Source organism: Cebus imitator, unplaced genomic scaffold (assembly GCF_001604975.1).
Source record: "Cebus imitator isolate Cc_AM_T3 unplaced genomic scaffold, Cebus_imitator-1.0 Scaffold106, whole genome shotgun sequence".
In the NCBI taxonomy this organism is placed as follows: Eukaryota; Metazoa; Chordata; class Mammalia; order Primates; family Cebidae; genus Cebus; species Cebus imitator.
In genome coordinates this window covers 473,011-492,762 of record NW_016107421.1, presented here as the reverse complement: position 1 = coordinate 492,762, position 19,752 = coordinate 473,011, and the positions used below count along the sequence as shown (strand labels likewise).

At 48.1% G+C, this 19,752-nt stretch overlaps 1 protein-coding gene across 2 annotated transcripts in view; it reads right to left on the bottom strand.

The window, feature by feature from the left end:
- SAG (S-antigen visual arrestin) overlaps positions 1–19,071 on the bottom strand; it is a 40,483-nt gene extending 21,412 nt beyond the window's left edge. For both annotated transcript variants that reach the window (XM_037741742.1, XM_037741743.1), the window contains exons 1-6: positions 18,745–19,071; positions 17,125–17,255; positions 9,846–9,906; positions 7,214–7,258; positions 5,008–5,201; positions 3,064–3,123 (exon numbers count right to left, since the gene is read on the bottom strand). In XM_037741742.1, the coding sequence (XP_037597670.1) occupies positions 3,064–3,123; positions 5,008–5,201; positions 7,214–7,258; positions 9,846–9,906; positions 17,125–17,199 (435 nt within the window). In that variant the 5' untranslated portion in view covers positions 17,200–17,255; positions 18,745–19,071. The remainder of the gene's footprint in view (positions 1–3,063; positions 3,124–5,007; positions 5,202–7,213; positions 7,259–9,845; positions 9,907–17,124; positions 17,256–18,744) is intronic.
- Positions 19,072–19,752: the final 681 nt, after the last annotated feature.

Here is a 19,752-nt window from a genome sequence, read left to right as displayed (position 1 = left end):
AAAAAAAAAAAAAAAAAAGAAAAAGAAAAAAGAAATAAATAGGCATCCTTCCCTGCCATTAGCCGGCCATTGTTCAGCCACACTAGCGCCTGTTCTGCTCGTCACCTGCCCTCCCCACCCCCCTTCAATGCTGCTCCTGCAAAAGCTGTCCTCTTTCATGCCCAGGTACAGGCTGTGCCTTCCTTCTGAAACACTTGTCTCTCTCAGGACGCACCCTGTTTCCTGAAGCCCTGCAGCTGCGCTAAGAAGCTCTCCTCTCCTACAAGAGGAAACAGGTGGTGCTTTGTTAGGCCCATACCGTGTTGGAAAAATCAAGAAAACTCACCTAAAAATCTGAATCTGCAGTCTCTCTTATAGAGCACTATAAGATCTAACATAGCCAATCGCATCCCCCATTGTTCTCCGCCCCCTTCTTCTGTAATCACCTCGTTTTCCCCCATCTTGGCTGCCCATACCCCACCCCGTTTTCTCGGACTAGTAGCTTCGAGATGTTTTGAAAGTCGGATTCATAACATAGCCCTGCAAACAGACACACACCTGAAACAACTCTCCTGACACCATATTCAGCTTCACCACGTGACACATTCTGAGATTTTCCAATCCATTCCATTTTGTTCTCTTTTTTTTTCCTTGAGATGGAGTCTTGCTCTGTCGCTCAGGCTGGAGTGTAGTGGCGCTATCTTAGTTCAATGCAAACTTCACCTCCCAGAGTCGAGCAATTCTCCTACCTCAGTCTCCTGAGTAGCTGGGATTACAGGTGTGCACTGCCATGCCTAGCTAATTTTTGTGGATTTTTTTTTTTTTTTTGAGGTGGAGTCTTGCTGTGTTGCCCAGGCTGAAGTGCAGTAGCGCGATCTTAGCTCATTGCAATCTCTACCTCCTGGGTTCAAGCGATTTTCCTGCCTCAGCCTCCTGAGTAGGTGGGATTACAGGCACCCACCACCATGCCTGGCTAATTTTTGTATTTGTAGTAGAGACGGGGTTTTGCCCTGTTGGCCAGGCTGGTCTCAAACTCCTGACCTCAGGTGATCTGGTCTGCCTGCCTTGGCCTCCCAAAGTGCGGGGATTACAGGCGTGAACCACCGCGCCCAGCCTGTTCTATTCCATTCCATTGCATTACGTGCTGTTCCGTTACATTCCATTCTGTTCCATTACATTCCATTTTTTAAAAAATGCCATTTCAGATCCACTACATTGATTTTACAAGCCGCTAATGGGTCAGATGCCCCACAATAAAAACACTGCCCTTGTCATCACCTATCACTGCCCATCCCCTAATCCAGTTACAGAACCTGCCACTCTGCCCTCAGTTGTATCTGTGTGGCTCCCTTCCTCAGGAATCCCAGGTCTCAGTGGCTTACAGGGCCTGAACCCATGAGTCCTGGCACCTCCCTCTCCTCCTGTCCCCACTGCCTCGTTCCATGCTGGAGCCCCCCGAGCCCTGTCCACTGGGCTCACTCCTCTCTCACACACCCTCAGCCCCCACAGTACATGCTTGGCCAACTCAGCTCCATTCTCAACCTCTGTGGCCATAGTGACCATTTGGAAAGTCAGAACCTGTCATTCGCAGCCTGCCAATGGCTGCCATCTCATTCAGGCAAAAACCCAAGTCTCTATGACATCTACAAGGGCCTTCATGATCTGGCCACACCTCCCCTTCCACTCTAACCTCATTTTTTGTTTGTTGGTTTTTGAGACAGGGCCTCACTCTGTCACCCAGGCTAGAGCGCAGTGCAGTGGCATGATCACAGTTCACTGCAGCCTCTGCCTCCAGGGCTCAAGTGATCCTCCCACCTCAGCCTCCCAAGTAGCTGGGACTATAGGCACATGCCACCAAGCCTGGCTAATTTTTGTATTTTTTGTAGAGATGGGGTCTCACCATGTTTCCCAGGCTGCTCTTGAACTCCTGGGTTGATTCGCTTGCCTCAGCCTCCCAAAATGCTGTGATGCCAGGCCTGGGCTACTGTGCTTGGCCTTCCCTTCCATCCCTTGCCCCCCTCACTCGGCAGGCAGCCTCCTCGCTGCCCCTGGAACACCAGGTGAGGTGCACCCTCTACCTGGAAGGCTCTCCCCGGGAGAGTGTGGCTTTCTCCTTTGCCTAATTACAGGCCTTCTTTAAACACCCTCAACACACATCCCACCAGATACTCCCCTTGTCTCCACAGCATCTGTGGCCATCTGACGTGCTGTGTCGTTACTTGTTATTTGGGTCTTGCCTGGGGCCCTTGGTTAATGTGTGAGACTCGTGGGGGTTAGGTCTCTCTGATTTTGTTCACAAGGATGTTGATAGTTAATAATTGCTGAACACAAATGATGCATTCCTAGATGATCTTTACGCTGATCACTCTACTTTTCGGTATGTTTGAAATTTTCCATGATAAAAAGCTATCTTTAGAAGTCTATTGAAGGAGCCAGCGTGGTGGCTCACGCCTGTAATCCCAACACTTTGGGAGAACAAGGCAGGCGAATCACTTGAGATCAGGAGATTGAGACCAGCCTGGTCAACATGGTAAAACCCCATCTCTACAAAAAATAATTAGCTGGGCGTGGTGGCACCTGAAGGCCCAGCTACTTGAGATGCTGAGGCTAGAGAATTGCTTGAGCTCAGGAAGCAGAGGTTGCAGTGAGCCTAGATCATGCCACTGCTCCCCAGCATGGGTGACAGAGTAAAACCCTGTTTCCAAAAAAAAAAAAAAAAAAAGCAGGCCGGTGCGGTGGCTCAAGCCTGTAATCCCAGCACTTTGGGAGGCTGAGGCGGGTGGATCACGAGGTCAAGAGATCAAGACCATCCTGGTCAACATGGTGAAACCCCGTCTCTACTAAAAATACAAAAAACAACATTAGCTGGGCATGGTGGTGCGTGCCTGTAATCCCAGCTACTCAGGAGGCTGAGGCAGGAGAATTGCCTGAACCCAGGAGGCGGAGGTTGCGGTGAGCCGAGATCGCGCCATTGCATTCCAGCCTGGGTAACATGAGTGAAACTCCGTCTCAAAAAAAAAAAAAAAAAGGCTATTGAAGGAATGAGCAAATCCATAAACCCATAGCATTTCTTCTTGAACTAACCTTCCCTGTGTCTTGTGGAGCTGGCTGCAACATCACTGAACAGGGCAAGTAGTCAGGAAACTGTGGAAAGAAACAAAAAATCATTTATTTCAGAGGGGTCTGTTCAATGAGTAATATAGAATCATCATGTAAAAGTTAGAAAATAAAGATAAGCAAGAAAAAAGAAAAAATACATTCACCTGTACTCCTAACACCCAAACAGACGTTGCTAACATAACCTTCCCAAAGTTTCCTGCTGTATCCATAAACAGATGTTTTGTTCGGAGACGGAGTCTTATTCTGTCACCCAGGCTGGAGTGCAGTGGCACGATCTTGGCTCACTGCAACCTCTGTCTCCCGGGTTCAAGCAATTCTCATGTCTCGGTCTCCCAAGTAGCTGGGATCACAGGCACACAGCACCATGCCCAGCTAATTTTTGTATTTTTGCCGGAGATGGGGTTTCACCACGTTACCCAGGCTAGTCTCAAACTCCTGATCTTAAGTAATCCACCCACCTCAGCCTCCCAAAGTGCTGGGATTACAGGTGTGAGCCACCTTGCCTTGCCACACATAAATATATATATGGGAGAAGACATTTTACAGAAATGGGACCAAGTGATGAGTGTGTCCTGTAGTCTGTGTATTCGCTTCATTAACTCGCCCTTTTCAGAAAGCATTGTGACCATTTTTCCACATCATCAAACACAGTTCTGTTCTGAATCATCCTTTTTAGGGCTCTGTATACATTTAATGTAGCCAGTCCCCTTTGCCGGCTACATAAGTGGGCTTTAGTTTTCTTGTCATTATAAACAATGCTATAATAAATCAGTTTTAGCCAATTAATTTCATAAGCTGCATTGCTAGAAAGAGAAGCACACTTTTTAAGATTTTCAACACATATTGACATATTGTCTCTAAAAGGTATCGCCACTTCAAACTCTCAGCACAAGTACATGGGAACCCCTGGGACCATACAACTTTTTTGTAAATGTGATTTTGTAAAACAATTTTGATAAACATAGAATAACACCAAATCTACCATTCAAGCTATTTTAACTGTACGGTTCATTGGTATTAAGTACATTCACGCAACCCTGCAGCAATCACCACTACCGTTCACCAGAACTTTTTCATCATCCCGGTCTGAAGCTCTGTTCCCATTAAACCGCAACTCCCATCCTCCATCCCCCAGCCCGTGGGAAGCTGTCTTCTGTCTCTGACTGTATGAATCTGATTGCTCCAGGTATCTCCCACAAGTGAAACCATATGGTATTTGTCTTTTCGTGTCTGGGTCCTTTCATTTAGTATAATGTATTCAAGTTTCGTCCCTGGTGTAGCACATGGTTCATTCCTTTTTAAGGCTGAACCATGTAACTTTGGAAGTGTATATGCTCTTAAGACAAATAAACATGCTTATAAAGGGGATGGTAGCTTCTCCAACTGAGCTCACGGCCAAGACTTCAGAGAGTTTGCACTCTGGCCCCGTTGGTAGGCAGGTCTCAATGGATGAGAGACGGGCCTCCAGAGGGATGAAGGGGTATATCTCCTGTGATCCCCCAAGCTGTGGGCAAGGAAAAAGGTGATGCTTTACTTCACTAAGCTCTCCTGTCTCGTAAGGAACCCTTTCCTGCTTGGAACTCCCCAGGCCAGTGAGGGGCACTTCTGTGAGCTTTCCTTTTAGAGCTTAGCAAGCAAAGGAGTAACACGTGCTCATGTAATTAGGGGGTCAGGAGAAGGGAAATATGTAAACGGTAGGTTGAAAGGGTGTCTTCAAAGGCTGACAGGCTATTTTCAAGGACTTAAAAAAAGACAATCACAGACCATGCAATCTAGAATTTCTTGCAAGGGTGCAATTTCCAGGCCTGCAGATGTGAAGTCCTTCCTCTGTTCCCTTTCCTTTGCCCCCATCCACATGATAAGGTGCTGGGGGTGAAGGAAGGAGGGCCGGGCCGGGGAGTCACCCACCGTGAGCAGAAAGGGGTACGTGTTGCTCCCCAGCTTTTTCAGCAGGCTCTCTTGCAGTTTTGTGGGGGTGCTCGCAGCCCCCACGGGAGGGTACACCTGGACCCGGGAGAAGTACAGGTCCCTGCGGAAGGACAGGCCCATCACGTCAATGTCCTCCTGGCCATAGCGGAAGGCGCAGGTCAGAGTGACGTACACTGCAAAGGAGATGAAGGCAGAATCGGTCTTGGCCCCTCGGCCTGCCACCCACTACCACCGATGGAGTGGGCAGTGGGCATGGGTTTGCAACCTTTAGCATCTGGAGGGGACAGGGGATGGGACTGGAGAGAACCCTGCCACCCAAGTACTCCACACCATTCTGGAGGACCAGCCCCTTCGTGAGGGTTCACTGCTCTAATGGGGGATCCTGGAGGACTGGGAGGCATCTTCCTCCCAACTGCATTGCGTTGCCAGGATGGTGTGAATCTGCAGACAGAGGTCACGGTCCCCTCTGTCCTGCCCACCCCCTTCATTCCCTAGCTCTGTGGCCTCAGAGGCTTTGAGATGGCTCTGGCTTCTCAGGTTCTGGAGGGCAGGATGTCTGGATGAATGAAGGAAGAAGGTAAGATGCAGAGGGAAACAGCGCCGGGCAGCAAAGCAGATGTGTGCCGGAGTCAATCGTGGGCTAAGCGAGGAGCGAGAAAGGCTCACAGGCCACGTGGGGAGGTGAAATCCAAGTCGAGAAGCCTCGAGTTCCAGCCTCCTTTTCACACTGCTCTGAAATGTACTGAGCATTCTCCAAATCCCCACTTCTGAAAATTCCACTTGCTGAATAGGCTTAAAGGGCATGCCTAGTGGACCAAAAGGATTGTGTGGAAGCTCTGGCCAGGCGCCGTGGCTCACACCTGTAATCCCAGCACTTTGGCGGACCACAAAGTCAAGAGATCAAGACCATACTGGCTAACATAGTGAAACACCGTCTCTACTAAAAATACAAAAATTAGCTGGGCGTGGTGGTGCACACCTGTAATCCCAGCTACTCAGGAGACTGAGGCAGGAGAATTGCTTGAGCCCGGGAGGCAGAGGTTGCAGTGAGCCGAGATCACACCACTGCACTCCAACATGGGCAACAGAGTGAGACTCCATCTCAAAAAAAAAAGAAAAAAAAAAGAATTGTATGGAAGTTCACTACACCTTCTAAAAAAAGACATGAAGTGTGTATTTCTCAAATATAACACATCAGAAGTGGCCTCTCCAAGTGCATGGTAGCCATTGGTTGAGAATTTTGCCTGACAGCCCCAGAAGTAACTGCCCCTTGCCGCTGACTCAGAAGAAACACTGCCCACTCACTCGCCCCTCATTCAAGGTCAGGGTCTTTGAAGAAGGTGCCAGAGACAACCTGGGTTGACAGGTGTCCTGTGCAGTGGCTTTCCCTGAGAACAGGCACCCTTCTCTGGTCAAGGGCATGAGCTTTTGGGGCTCAAACCAGACGCCTTCTGGTCCAGAGAGGAGCAGGGCACCCAGGAGGAAGGTGGAGAGGGCAGAGGGGGCTGCTTGGGGCCCCATTTCGGCCATGCCCCTTTGATGCTGACGGTCCCACAGCTGACATATTCCAGTGGCACATCCAGTGTTGTGAACAATTCCTTCACGTTGCCAGTAGCAACATGCAAAAAGGCATATTTAGAATGGAACTGAGTCAGTGACATTATCACAAGGGTAGCTGGAATCTGTTCTAATTTGGTTTACGCAACTGTTATTAGTAACAAACTACTTACCACACACATCAAAACTGCCAGAAATCTTCAAGGGCGCCATGACACTGGTTCATTCCTTCTGGGTCTTACTCCCTCTGCCTCCCAGCAGGCATCATTTCCCCCTTTTTGGATAAAACCACCTAGGTGCCCTCCTGAGTTTGCCCCAGCACAGACATCCATGACACAGGGGTGAGCATACAGGGATGGAGCCCACAGACCTGGGCTCTGTGTACCATCTACTTATCTGCCGCCCTGGACAGTGACTTTGCTGAGCGAGTGAGCTCTGGTGTCAACAGGACTATGTGGAGTGAATTAGGCAGGAATGTGGGTCAACGGGCCTGACACTGGTTCCACGTGCAGGAGCACGGCCTCTGCCTTCCCGTCTCTCCTTCCATGTAAATGCTCCTTCTCCGAGCCACCCAGAGAGCAGCCCACTCCGGCCAGAACCCAGCCTGAGGCAAGGGGTTTTATCTCACCTTTCTTTCCCTTCAGGAGATCAGGATCCACCAACACAACACCATCTAGGGCAAAAGAGGGAGAGAGCAGTGAGGATGAAGAAGATCAAAGAAACCAGACGTCTACTTTAAAAACTATGTATGTTTTTAATTGCACATGTAATTCATGTTCATTATAAGAAAGAAAGAAAAGTTAAGCAATGAGAAAACAAAGTCATCCAGACTCCTACTATCTAAAATACCCATTGTGAAGATCTTGGTGCAGATTTTTCTTTTTTCCAGACCAGGCGTGGTGGCTCATGCCTGTAATCCCAGCACTTCGGGAGGCCAAGGCAGGAGGACTGCTCAAACCCAGGAGTTCGAGACCAGCCTAAGCAACATAGTGAGATCCTTGTCTCTACAAAAAGTTTTAAAAATATAAGCCAGCAGCCTTGGTAACAAAATGAGACCCTGTCTCTAAAAAATAAAAAAATTAGCTGGGCATGGTAGTACATGTCTTTAGTTCCAACCAGGCTGAGGAGGAGGATCCCTTGAGCCAGGGAAGTCAAGGCTGGGGTAAGCCATCATCATGCCACTTCACTCAATCCCGGGCAATAGAGTCAGAACTTTTCTCAAAACATACTAAAAAGAAAAAAGAAAAAAAGTTAGTAAGGCATGGGCCAGGCATGGTGGTGCACACCTGTGGTCCCAGCTACCTGAGAGTCTGAGATAGGGGGATTTCTTGAACCTGTGAGGTCGAGGCTGCAGTCAGCTGTGACTGTGCCACTGCACTCCAGCCTAGGTGACAGAGTGAGACATTGCCCTGCACAACCCCCCCCAAATTTTTTTTCCAAACATATATTACTTAATTATACAAATGTTTTTACTAAGTAAAAAAAAGAGACCCTACTGCACATATGTTCAGTTAAGTGTTTTCCTCACTCAGTTATACATTGCAAACATCTATTCATACATACATACATCTATACACACATATACATATACATGCACATATAGAGAAAACGTGCTAATCATTTTAATAGCTACATATTACTCAATTGAATGGATGCACCATCAATGATTTAATCACTTCCTATTGTGAGGCATCCAGGTTGCCTCCAATGTTCCCATTATAATTAATATTGTGATAAGCATCCTTATACATACTTCTTTATATCTCTCCATGATTTTTAAAAAATAAATTATACAATTGGATTTGGCTTTTGATAACATGCTGCCAAATAACCTTCCAGAAAGTGTTTTGCCAAGGAACATTTTCATATCCAGTATCTGAAACTGCCAGTTTTTCTACAGTCTTTAAAAACCCTTTTGTGTTGAAATGATTACAGATTCACAGGAAGCTGCAAAGATAGTACTGAGACGCCCCTCGTATCCTTCATGCAGTTTCTCCCAATGGTTCCATCTGCCATAATTATAGTACGATGTCAAAACTAGGAAGCTGACGTGGGACATTCTGAGGGACATTTTTATTCTTTCCGGTTTGGAGCTACCACAAATGAAGCTGCAATGAACAATGACGTATAGGTTTTTGTGAGGACACCAGTTTTCATTTCTCTAAGTGCCCGGATGCAGCTGTCAGGTCACATGGTAAGTATATGTTTCACGTTTTAAGAAACTGCTGCTGGGTGCAGTGGCTCGCACCTATAATCTCAGCATTTGAGAGCTGAAGCAGGCAGATCACTTGCACTCAGCAGTTCAAGACCAGCCTGAGTAACATGGTGAAAACCCAACTCTACAAAAAATATAAAAAGTAGCCGGGCATGGTGGCACATGCCTGAAGTCTCAGCTACTTAAGGAGGCCGTGGTGGGAGGATCGCTTGAGCCCAGGAGGCGGAGGTTGCAGTGAGCCAAGATCGTGCTACTACATTGAAAGGAATGTCAAAAAACTGCAATTACTTTTGCATCAACCTAAAATACTGTAGCCATTTTGGTAGGTGTATGATACACTCTCACTGTGGCTTTAATCTGTATTTCCCTATTGGCTAATCATGCCAAACAGGTTTCCACGTGCTTGCTTGTCTACCGTGTACCTTCGCTTCCTGTCTTTTGCCCATTTTCTCCTAGTGTCTGACTTTTTGTACTGTTAAGTTCTGAGCACTCTTCATACATTCCAGACGTGAGTCCTTTGTCTCTTCACACTCTTTAAAATTGTTTCCAGCTGGATGAGGTGGCTCGCGCCTGTAATCCCAGCACTTTGGGAGGCCAAGGCAGGTGAACCACCTGAGGTTAGGAGTTCAAGACCAGCCTGACCAACATGGTAAAACCCCATCTCTACTAAAAATACAAAATTAGCTGGCATGATGGCACATGCCTGTAATCCCAGCTACTTGGGAGGCTGAGGCAGGAGACTCACTTGAACCCAGGAGGCAGAAGTTGCAGTGAGCTGAGATCGCGCCACTGCACTCTAGCCTGGGCAACAAGAACGAAATTCCATCTCAAAAATAAAAGTAAAAATAAATAAAATTGTTTCCAATCAGTCATTGGTGCCTCACTGATGTTTTAATTTGCATTTATTTAATTAGATTAATAGCAAAGCTGATTTTTTTTTTTTTTACTCCTCCACCTCCCCTCCCAATTTTTAAAAATACAAAGTGAGCAGTTATCTGATGACTTAAAGGAAAAACAGCATTACAATTTTCTCCAATCAACTTACCCACAGGCTGGACTTTGCTGATATGGTCTATGTAGTCTCTCTTCCCTAGGTAGATGGTCACCTGCAACAAGAACAGATGTGGGTCTAAGAGCCAAAGAATGCCAAGCTGAGGCATCCACGATAAAAACCAGTGGCAACTGCATCTTCTCATTCATCTTGAAAAGAGGAGGCTTTGCAGTCGCCCCGGCTTGGCTGTGGGCAGAGACAACAGATTTCAGGCAATGTGTGTTCTGTCCTCAGTTCTCATCTATCTGCTCCAAGGAATTCTTCCTACCCCTTTGGTTGGTTGGGGCTCCCTGTTCTCCCCACCTTTCCCTCATCAAGCCCAGGTTGGATATCAGCCAGCTAAACTTGCTGAATTACCTTTTAATACTTCAGTGGAAAATTATGCAAATGAGACTTTTGCCATCCATTTGCTGTTAAATCCTTTATTTCCAGCTGTGGAATGAAAGGTATCCCCTCTTTGCTACAAGAACTTCTGGACAGGCTGGGCGCGGTGACTCACGCCTGTAATCCCAGCACTTTGGGAGGGTGAGGTGGGTGGATCACCTGAGGTCAGGAGTTCGAGACCAGCCTGGCCAATATGACAAAACTCTGTCTCTACTAAAAGCACAAACATTAGCCAGGCATGATGGCGCACGCCTGTAATCCCAGCTACTCCAAAGGCAGGAGAATTGCTTGAGCCTGGGAGGCGGATGTTGCAGTGAGCAGAGATTGTGCCACCGCACTCCAGCCTGGGTGACAGTGTCAGACTCTGTCTCAAAACAACAACAACAAAAAAGAACTTATAGGAAAGCAGGATTGTGTTCCCCAGCCCTCAGCACTTTAACCCATGGGACTGTGCCTTGATGGTAGTAAGCTGGGGTCTTCTGCACATCTTTAAGCATCCATTACAGAGTCTAGGGCACACAAAGAGTCAGTGTTTGCCAAGTGCATCAATGAATGAGAGCACACCCTTTGGCTGCCTCCCTTCTTCAAATGCATATTTTGAATTCCAGGAACCGCCTAAATCATTTCTGTTGGCATTAAGTCCTCTCTATATTCTCCCCTTCCACCCATCTCAGATGCCCCGAAGTGTAGCCTTGTGCCCTGTAGGTGACTTGCATGATAAATGCTGAAGTGACTTCAAGCAAATACCACTAGAACCCTGGTTTACAGAAAAGATTCCATGGGAAACTTTATACTCCCAGCACTAAGCCAGGCTTCCAGACCTCACTAGCCTAGGTGGTGTGGAAGCCTGGCATCTGAGAGGAGAGGGCTGACCGGGACACACACTGCTACTTGCTGGTTCCTGCAGTGGGTCCCAGCTTCCTAAACACTGTGGGTGTCTTGGCCTCTCCCTCGAGATCCACCCTTGGGGATTGACCAGGGTGTGTTGCCCTAGTAGATTCCCTGGCCTTCTGGCTGCTGGGCAAGGTGGGCCAGATGTTTGTCTCCACCTTGCCTGGATGGTGGCCAGGCCTGGGGCTGGCACAGCCCTCTACTGGGGACCACAGTTCCTGGCAGGTAGCCCTGAGGGCCTCAGAGTTCTGATATTTGTGCCATCCCTCATCTGTTAAGCCCAGGGATATACCAGTGCCCAGCTGCTTCTCAATGCTGTGTGACATACTAAACTCTTTCTTGTAATCTCTCTCTCTTTTTTTTTTTTTTTTTTTTTTTTTTTGAGACAAGGTCTCATTCTGTCACCCAGCCTGGAGTGCCATGGCACTATCGTGGCTCACTGCAACCTTTGTGTCCCAGGATCAAGTTATCCCCCCACCACAGCCTCCCAGATGCATGCCACCATGCCCAGCTAATTTTTTTGTATTTTTTTTAGAGATGGGGTCTCCCCATGTTGCCCAGGCTGGTCTCAAACTCCTGGGCTCAAGCAGTCCACCCACCTTGGCCTTCCAAAGTGCTGGGATTACAGGCATGAGCCACTGCACCTGGCTATTTCTTGTGATTTCTTTCACACATGCCCCCACCTTAGCAAACAGCCCCTTTTAAAAACTCTCCTCTGGTCAGGTACAATGGCTCATGCTTATAATCCCAGCACTGAGAGACCAAGGAAAGGATTGCCTGAAGTCAGGAGTTCAAGCCTGGGCAACAAAGTGATATCCCCTCCTCTGCCACTTGCCATCTCTACAAAAAAAGTTTTTAAAAAATTAGCTGGGCAAGGTGGTACCTGCTTGTAGTCCCAACTACTTCGGAGGCTGAGGAAGGAGGATCACTCGAGCCTAGGAGGCTGAAACTGTAGTGAGCTACGATTGTACCATTGCACTCCAACCTTGCTCTCCCACAAAGCGGGGAAAGAGATCTTCGCTGGTCTCCAGAGTAAGACCCTGTCTCAAATTTAAAAAAACCAGTGGAAGACAGTGTGGTGATTCCTCAAGGACCTAGAAATAGAAATTCCATTTGACCCAGCAATCCCATTACTGGGTATATATCCAAAGGATTATAAATTGTTCTACTATAAGGACACATGCACACAAATGTTCATTGCAGCACTGTTTACAATAGCAAAGACCTGGAACCAACCCAAATGCCCATGGATGATAGACTGGACAAGGAAAATGTGGCACAAATACACCATGGAATACTATGCGGCCATAAAAAACGATGAGTTCGTGTCCTTTGTAGGGACATGGATGAACCTGGAAACCATCATTCTCAGCAAACTGACACAAGAACAGAAAATCAAACACCGCATGTTCTCACTCATAGGCGGGTGTTGAACAATGAGAACACATGGACAGAGGGAGGGGAGCACTACACACTGGGGTCTGTTGGGGGGGAAATAGGGGAGGGACATCGGGGGGTGGGGAATTGGAGAGAGATAGCATGGGGAGAAATGCCAGATATAGGTGATGTGGAGGAAGGCAGCAAATCACACTGCCATGTGTGTACCTATGCAACAATCTTGCATGTTCTTCACATGTACCCCAAAACCTAAAATGCAATAAAAAATGTGATACTTATAAAAAAAAAACCATATATATATATCCTCAAATCTACCTATTTAGAGGATGCCTTGCAGGGATCATGACTGATACATTGCTATTCTGCTGCTCAGCGTCTACTGGCAGCTCGCTCCTTCCCTGTGGAATAAACTCCAGTGCCTTGTGCGTGGCCACACTGACAGTGTCCTCTGTAACAGCTCCACTCTTCCTGGCTACTGGCCACAGCGGCTCTGCCACAGCTCCTCAAAACGCCACAGATTTGTGCCTCTGTTCCTATTCTTTCCACTGTAAGGAAAGCCCTTCTGCTGCACTTTCTCCTGGGGGGAGTCCTATCCACACTTCAGGGGATACCTCAGGGTCCCCATCTCTCCCTTTGCCCCGCACACCCTGGGAGCACGTGCCTGCGGCCCCACTGCAGCCTGCACCACACCGTGTCCCGGGTGCTCTCACAGGAGCCAGTCTCCCCTGCTAGACTTCGCCTGTCTGTTTCATCCCACACATGGTTCTAGAGGTCCCAGCAGCTGCTGGCTACTGAAAATAAAAACCCAAGAAGACAACCCATTGGTCCCCAAGGTCCCTGCTCTTTGGTTGGGAGCCCAACAAGTAAACTGACAATTATGCCCCTGGGATAAATACCAGGGCAGAGGCTGGTGGGGAGGAAGCCCCAGGGGAGGGCAAGGAGAGAGGGAAGGTTCTTGTTTTCAGAGGGGCTCTATCCAGTGGACAAATGGCATAGCCAGGTGACAGGGGATGGTGAGGGCATGCGATCCGAGCAAAATGTATACAGAGCCCAGAGTCCGAGAATGCTTCTAGAACTGCCAGTGGCTTCGCCTGCAGGTGAATGGCCATTGAATGGGGATGCAGGCGGCTGCTGAAATGGTCTCATAGGACCTGACCCTAAAGAACCTCAGAAGACCATGAAGTGTTTTAAGCAGGATGAAAGACTTGAATTAAACAGTATTTAGAGACGCTAAATAGAGAAATAGCTTTTGGAAGAATTAAATGGCATTTAGAGTGCTTATCATGTATCAGGGGCCAAGCTAAGCACTTTGACCACATGGTTTCATTTAATCCTCACAGCAACTCAATGAGATAGGAACTGAGCCCATTTTATAGAAGGGAGCACTGAGATTTAGCTCAGATCAGCAGCACAGTGGGGAATGGATCGGCAAGGGGAGAGACAGTTAGGCAGCCCGACTGTGGTGGGGACCTAGGGGACTGAAGAGTGGATGGAAGAGAAGAGGGTAGGTGAAGATAGGAATGTTTCCTTCTCTTTCCAAAGGTTTGGCTGCAAGGGAAGGAGAGCTAGAAAGGATATAGGGTCGAGGGCAGTTGTTGGTTGTTTTTAAGATGCATGAGGTCCGTACTTATTTTTTTTTTTTTTGAGACAGAGTCTCACTCTGTTTCCCAAGTTGGAGTGCAGTGGCGCGGTCTTGGCTCACTGCAACCTCCACCTCCCGGGTTCTAGAGATTCTCCTGCCTCAGCATCCCGAGTAGCTGAGATTACAGGCACCCTCTGCCATGCCCAGATAATTTTTATATTTTTAGTAGAAACGGGGTTTCACCATGTTGGCCAGGCTGATCTCGAACTCCTGACCGCAGGTGATCCACCCACCTGGGCCTCCCAAAGTGCTGGGATTACAGGCGTGAACCACTGCGTCCAGCTGGTACTTATTTTTAGGCTCAGGCAAAGTACTAGCAGAAAGGAGAGGCTGCAGACGTAGACAGACCAATGGCTGAGGCCCCTGAGGAGTGTGTAAGAGTGGTGAACCTCAGATGGGAGCAAAGCAGCCCTTCCACTGCCACAGGAAGGACGGGGCAGGACGGGGGCAGGTAGAGAAGCGGGTGTGATGTGAGACTGTAGCCAGCCTGCGGGGGCCCATCCAACAGCCACATGTCCCTTCTTCCAGGATAAAACTGTGTTCAGGGACCACCATCTTCGATGAGGCAGCACGTCAGAGGAGGCCAGCTCCAGGGAACGTTTCTTGATTGACCTGATTCAATTATGATCATCTAATTCTTCTGGCTTGGGATTGGTTTAGGGTGGGCATGTGACCCAGTTTTGACCAATGACATGTGAGAGAAGAAGGCTTCAGAGAGATGTCCTGACCCTTACAAGAGACCCCAGGACACCACAGCCTCTTCCTTCTGGTGTTGTCAAGAGCAGGTGACATGTCGGGAGCTGGGGGAGTCATTTAGCCACCTGCTGGAGCATGAAGGTCAAAGAGGAGGGCAGCATCAAGAGAATCACAGAGAAAAAGGCTCAGAGCCCTGCCACACCATGCCCGGGGCCACACAGATGTCGCTGGTGAAATGATCTGAATACATGAGACAGGAATTGAATGAATTCTTTTTTTTCCCCCTGCAGTGACTTATCTGCAAAAACCCTCTACATTTCTTGGTGGAAAGGATGTCCATCTAGGCGTGAGGGGAGGACAGCGTGAGAAATGAACACAAGTGGCTTCCTCTTCAGCCAGAAGCTGAGATAAAATGGGCTGGAAAGACAACTTAGGAAAGAGCCTGGAGACTGAAAGAATCAGAGTACTTGATTAAAATGATCGAGTTCCTCAACTAGGAGAGGAGAAGGCAGAAAGCGCACAGGCCAAGCCTGATCTCCTGGGTGGCACCATAAGGATGGGGAGGTTCTTTGGGCCCCTTACGGGCTTCAGAGGTCAGCCAGAATGGGCTGGGGGCTGCAGCTCACGCCTGTAATCTCAGCACTTTGGGAGGCCGAGGTGGGTGGATAACCTGAGGTCAGGAGTTTGAGACCAGCCTGGCCAACATGGTGAAATACTAAAAATACATGTCTCTACTAAAAATACAAAAATTAGCCAGGCATGGTGGCACCCTGGCTGTAGTTCCAGCTACTAGGGAAGCTGAGGCAGAAGAATCACTTGAATCCGGGAGTCAGAGGTGGCAGTGAGCTGAGATTGCACCACTGCACTCCATCCTGGATGACAGAAAATATATAGCATCAAAATGAATTTTGATGCTATTTTGGATATATAGCATCAAAATGAATTTCACCTATTTCTTCTTACTTTTTAAAAGTGGCTACTAGAAAATTTAAAATTACATCTGTGGCTTGCACTGGACAGTGCTGAGCTAGACGTAAGAAGCTATTGAGTGGAGCTATCCACAGAGGCTGGAGGGTAGACCCTCTCCCATGCCAGGAAGTTCATGGGCACATCTGGAACACCTAACATGCCCCTGAAGAGTGGTGGGAAGGGGGCAGACTGGGGCATGTTCCCTTTTCCAGTGGCCCCACAGGCTCCACTGAGGTTTGAGAGCCCCATGGTGGGGCAGGTGCACATTGATCAGTGTCTGGGTTTTACCCAGGCAGGTGACACAATAGACAGATGAAAGGCCAAGGGCATCACAGGTACAGACAAAACAGTGTTTAATTAGTAAGTCAAGGGTTCAAGGCCAGCAAGGAAAAGAAGCAGAGGTGGGGGTGACAGTGTGGGGATTGAGCGATTGGGAGAAAATTGAGGGTCACAGGACTAACATCTTGATGAGACTGAAGAGATGCTGTATTTCTGCAGTTAATTCATTCACTTATAGCTCATTGATCATCCATCTTAGACAGAGATGGAAAATAGAAACAAAGCTTCCCTGCCCCTCATAGGGTTTGTTTGTTTTTTTCTTTGAGACATAGCCTCCCTCTGTTACCCAGGCTGGAGTGCAGTGGCATGATCTGGGCTCACTGCAACCTCCACATCCTGGGTTCAAGTAATTCTTATGCCTCAGCCTCCCAAATCTGGGATTACAGGCACCCACTACCACACCCAGCTAATTTTTGTATTTTTAGTAGAGAGGGTTTCACCATGTTGGCCAGGCTGGTCTCAAACTCCCGGCCTCAAGTGATCCACCAGCCTCAGCCTTCCAAAGTGCTGGGATTATAGGCATGAGCCACCACGCCCCAGACCTCAAAGGGTTTTGATGTTGATCGTGACTACACTGTACTTGAAAAAGCTCCTTTTTTTTTTTTTTTTTTTGAGACAGAGTTTCGCTCTTGTTACCCAGGCTGGAGTGCAATGGCATGGTCTCGGCTCACCGCAACCTCCGCCTCCCGGGTTCAGGCAATTCTCCTGCCTCAGCCTCCTGAGTAGCTGGGATTACAGGCACGCGCCACCATGCCCAACTAATTTTTTGTAGTTTTAGTAGAGACGGGGTTTCACCATGTTGACCAGGATGGTCTTGATCTCTTGACCTTGTGATCCACCCGCCTCGGCCTCCCACAGTGGTGGGATTACAGGCTTGAGCCACCGCGCCCGGCCTGCTCCATTTTTTTTTTTAACAATAATTTCTATTAAGCCACTCACTTCTGCACCACTTACCGATTTGTCCCGGGAGATCTTCTTGAAGATAACTTGGTTCGGTTCGGACTTGCTGGTCTTCCCGCTGGCTGCCATGTTATCTGTCCCTGGCAACTTCTACCTCCTTGGGATGTTTGTCAGTTGTTAGAAGGCTGGGGAAAGGCAAGACAATCATAAATATCAAGTCAAGAACATCCTGGGTAGAAGATCTACTCACGAGATGCTGTGCACCCTCACTGGACATTCCCTTCCACTTGCTTCAACATTGTGTTTCATTGATTAGTCTTTGCTTAGTTTGCATTTTACTGTGGCATGCTTTGGGTATTTTAATATTTTCTTTTCTTTTTTTTTTTTTTTGAGACAGAGTCTCACTCCGTCACCCAGGCTGGAGTGCAATGGTGCAATCTTGGCTCACCGCAACCTCCGTCTCCCAGGTTCAAGCAATTCTCCAGCCTCAGCCTGCCAAGTAGCTGGGATTGTAGGTGCCTACCACCATGCCCAGCTAATTTTTTTTTTTTTTTTTTGTATTTTTAGTAGAGACAGGGTTTTGCCATGTTGGCGAGGCTGGTCTTGAACTCCTGACCTCAGGTGATCCAACCGAGGGAGGTATATCACCTGAGGTCAGGAGTGAGCCACCGCACCCAGTTAATACTTTATTGTTTTGGTAAGCTTCGAACATTTCTCAGTAAACCTCACCAGGGAGTCTAGCTGGATTCCAACGAGGTTTTCCTTTCTGACAAACCTTTGATGTTATCACGCTTAGCCAGGTTGAATTTAAGGTTCTATCATGATCGTGTCTTATGACAAGTAAATCAAAAAAGTTCCTGAAAACCATCACATAACCACTTAACAAATACTGTTTCCAAGAATATACTAATGGTCAGGTACTGTGGCTCACACCTGTAATCTCAATACTTTGGGAGGCTGAAGCAAGAGGATCATTTGAAGCCAGGAGGCAGAGACTGGCCTGGGTGACACGGCAAGATCCTGTCTTTTTTCTTTTTTTAAAAAAAAATCCTACTTTAAAAAAAAAAAAAGAATATATTAAAATCCCAAAAGTTCTATTTAGCAATTCATACTAAGAGATAGCCTTTTCTTGTTATCCCTTTTAGCACTGTTTTACAATTAAGAGGCCATCTTTGTGGTCTGGAATTAAACATGCTCTAACTAAGGCTTTCTTTTTTTAAGATACAGGATCTCGTTCTGTTGCCCAGGCTGGAGGGCAGTGCCACAATCATAGCTCACTGCAGCCTCAAACTCCTGGGCTCAAGTAATCCTCCTGCCTCAGCCTGCTGAGTAGCTAGGACTACAGGTGTGTGCCACCATGCCTAGTTAACTTATTTTTGTTATTTTTGTTTTGTTTTTTTGAGGGGGAGAGACTGGGTCTGGCTGTATTGCTCAAGTTGGTCTCGAATTCCTGGCCTCAAGCAATCCTCCATCCTCAGCCTCCTGAGCCGCTGGGACTATAGGCATGAGCCACTGCCCCGACTCACTCCGAGTCTCCTTAATTAGCAATCTTACGGAAACCACACAGAAAAAGTGAAGCCGGGACACACTGTCTGCAGGAAAACACCCATCCTAGCTCTTCCCCACACCTGCCCCAGGTTTCTGAGAAGGTTTTGGCCTGTGGTGGTCACATACCTTGTGATTTGTCACCCACCAGGTGGGAAGGGCCAGGTGGCAAGGAGAGGGTCTCTATGCCCTGAGGTGATGAACAGCCAGCCCCTGTTCTGAGCAAGCTGGTACCGTCTCACCAGATGAGCCCGCAGAGGCACTGCTGAGGCCCCTGGGCTACATATGTGGGGAATTTGTAGGGGATCTAGAGAGGATGCCCAGCATCCAGGTCTCAATGTCTAAAAGCCAAATCCCACTTAAGGAGCAGAGTTGGATTAGTGCTGAGACGGTGAACTGGTAGTTTCAGCAGTTCTGGGCATTAAGCAACACCCCCCGCCCCAGTCTCCAGACAGAGGGTCTCACATGTGTCTGAGTCACACAGCTCACTTGGGGAAGGTTGGTGGGAGGGCCAACAGCTAAATGAAAGCTACTTTTTCTTCTAAACCTCTTTGGATTCTGGAAATAGACTGATAATCCCTTCATTCCCGGGCTTTGCCAGGACAGGAAGAGATTTGATTGAACTCAGCAGGCAGCTAATGCGACCTTGTGGGTGGGGCATAAACAAAAAGGTCAAGGATAAATGTCAACCTCAAGATGAACCTGGTGTTATGCAGGCCAGCTGGATCTGTCCCTCTCCTCCAGCCAGTCCTGCCCCTGCCGATTGATGGCTCAGGAGTCCTGCTGATCCCCTCAGTGTCTCTGGAACCTGTCTGCGTCCTCCACCGACAGCCCCGCCTTTGCTTCCCCAGACCGGAGTGATTCCCCACTGTCTGACTACATCTATTTCTTTCTTTCTTTCTTTTGAGATGGAGTCTTGCTCTGTCTCCCAGGCTGGAATGCAGTGGCACGGTCTTGGCTCACTGTAACCTCCGCCTCTGGGGTTCAAGTGATTCTCTGGCCTCAGCCTCTGAGTAACTGGGATTACAGGTGCACGCCACCACGCCTGGCTAATTTTGTATTTTTAGTAGAGAAGGGGTTTCACTAGGTTGGTCAGGCTGGTCTTGAACTCCTGACCTCAGGTGATCTGCCTGCCTT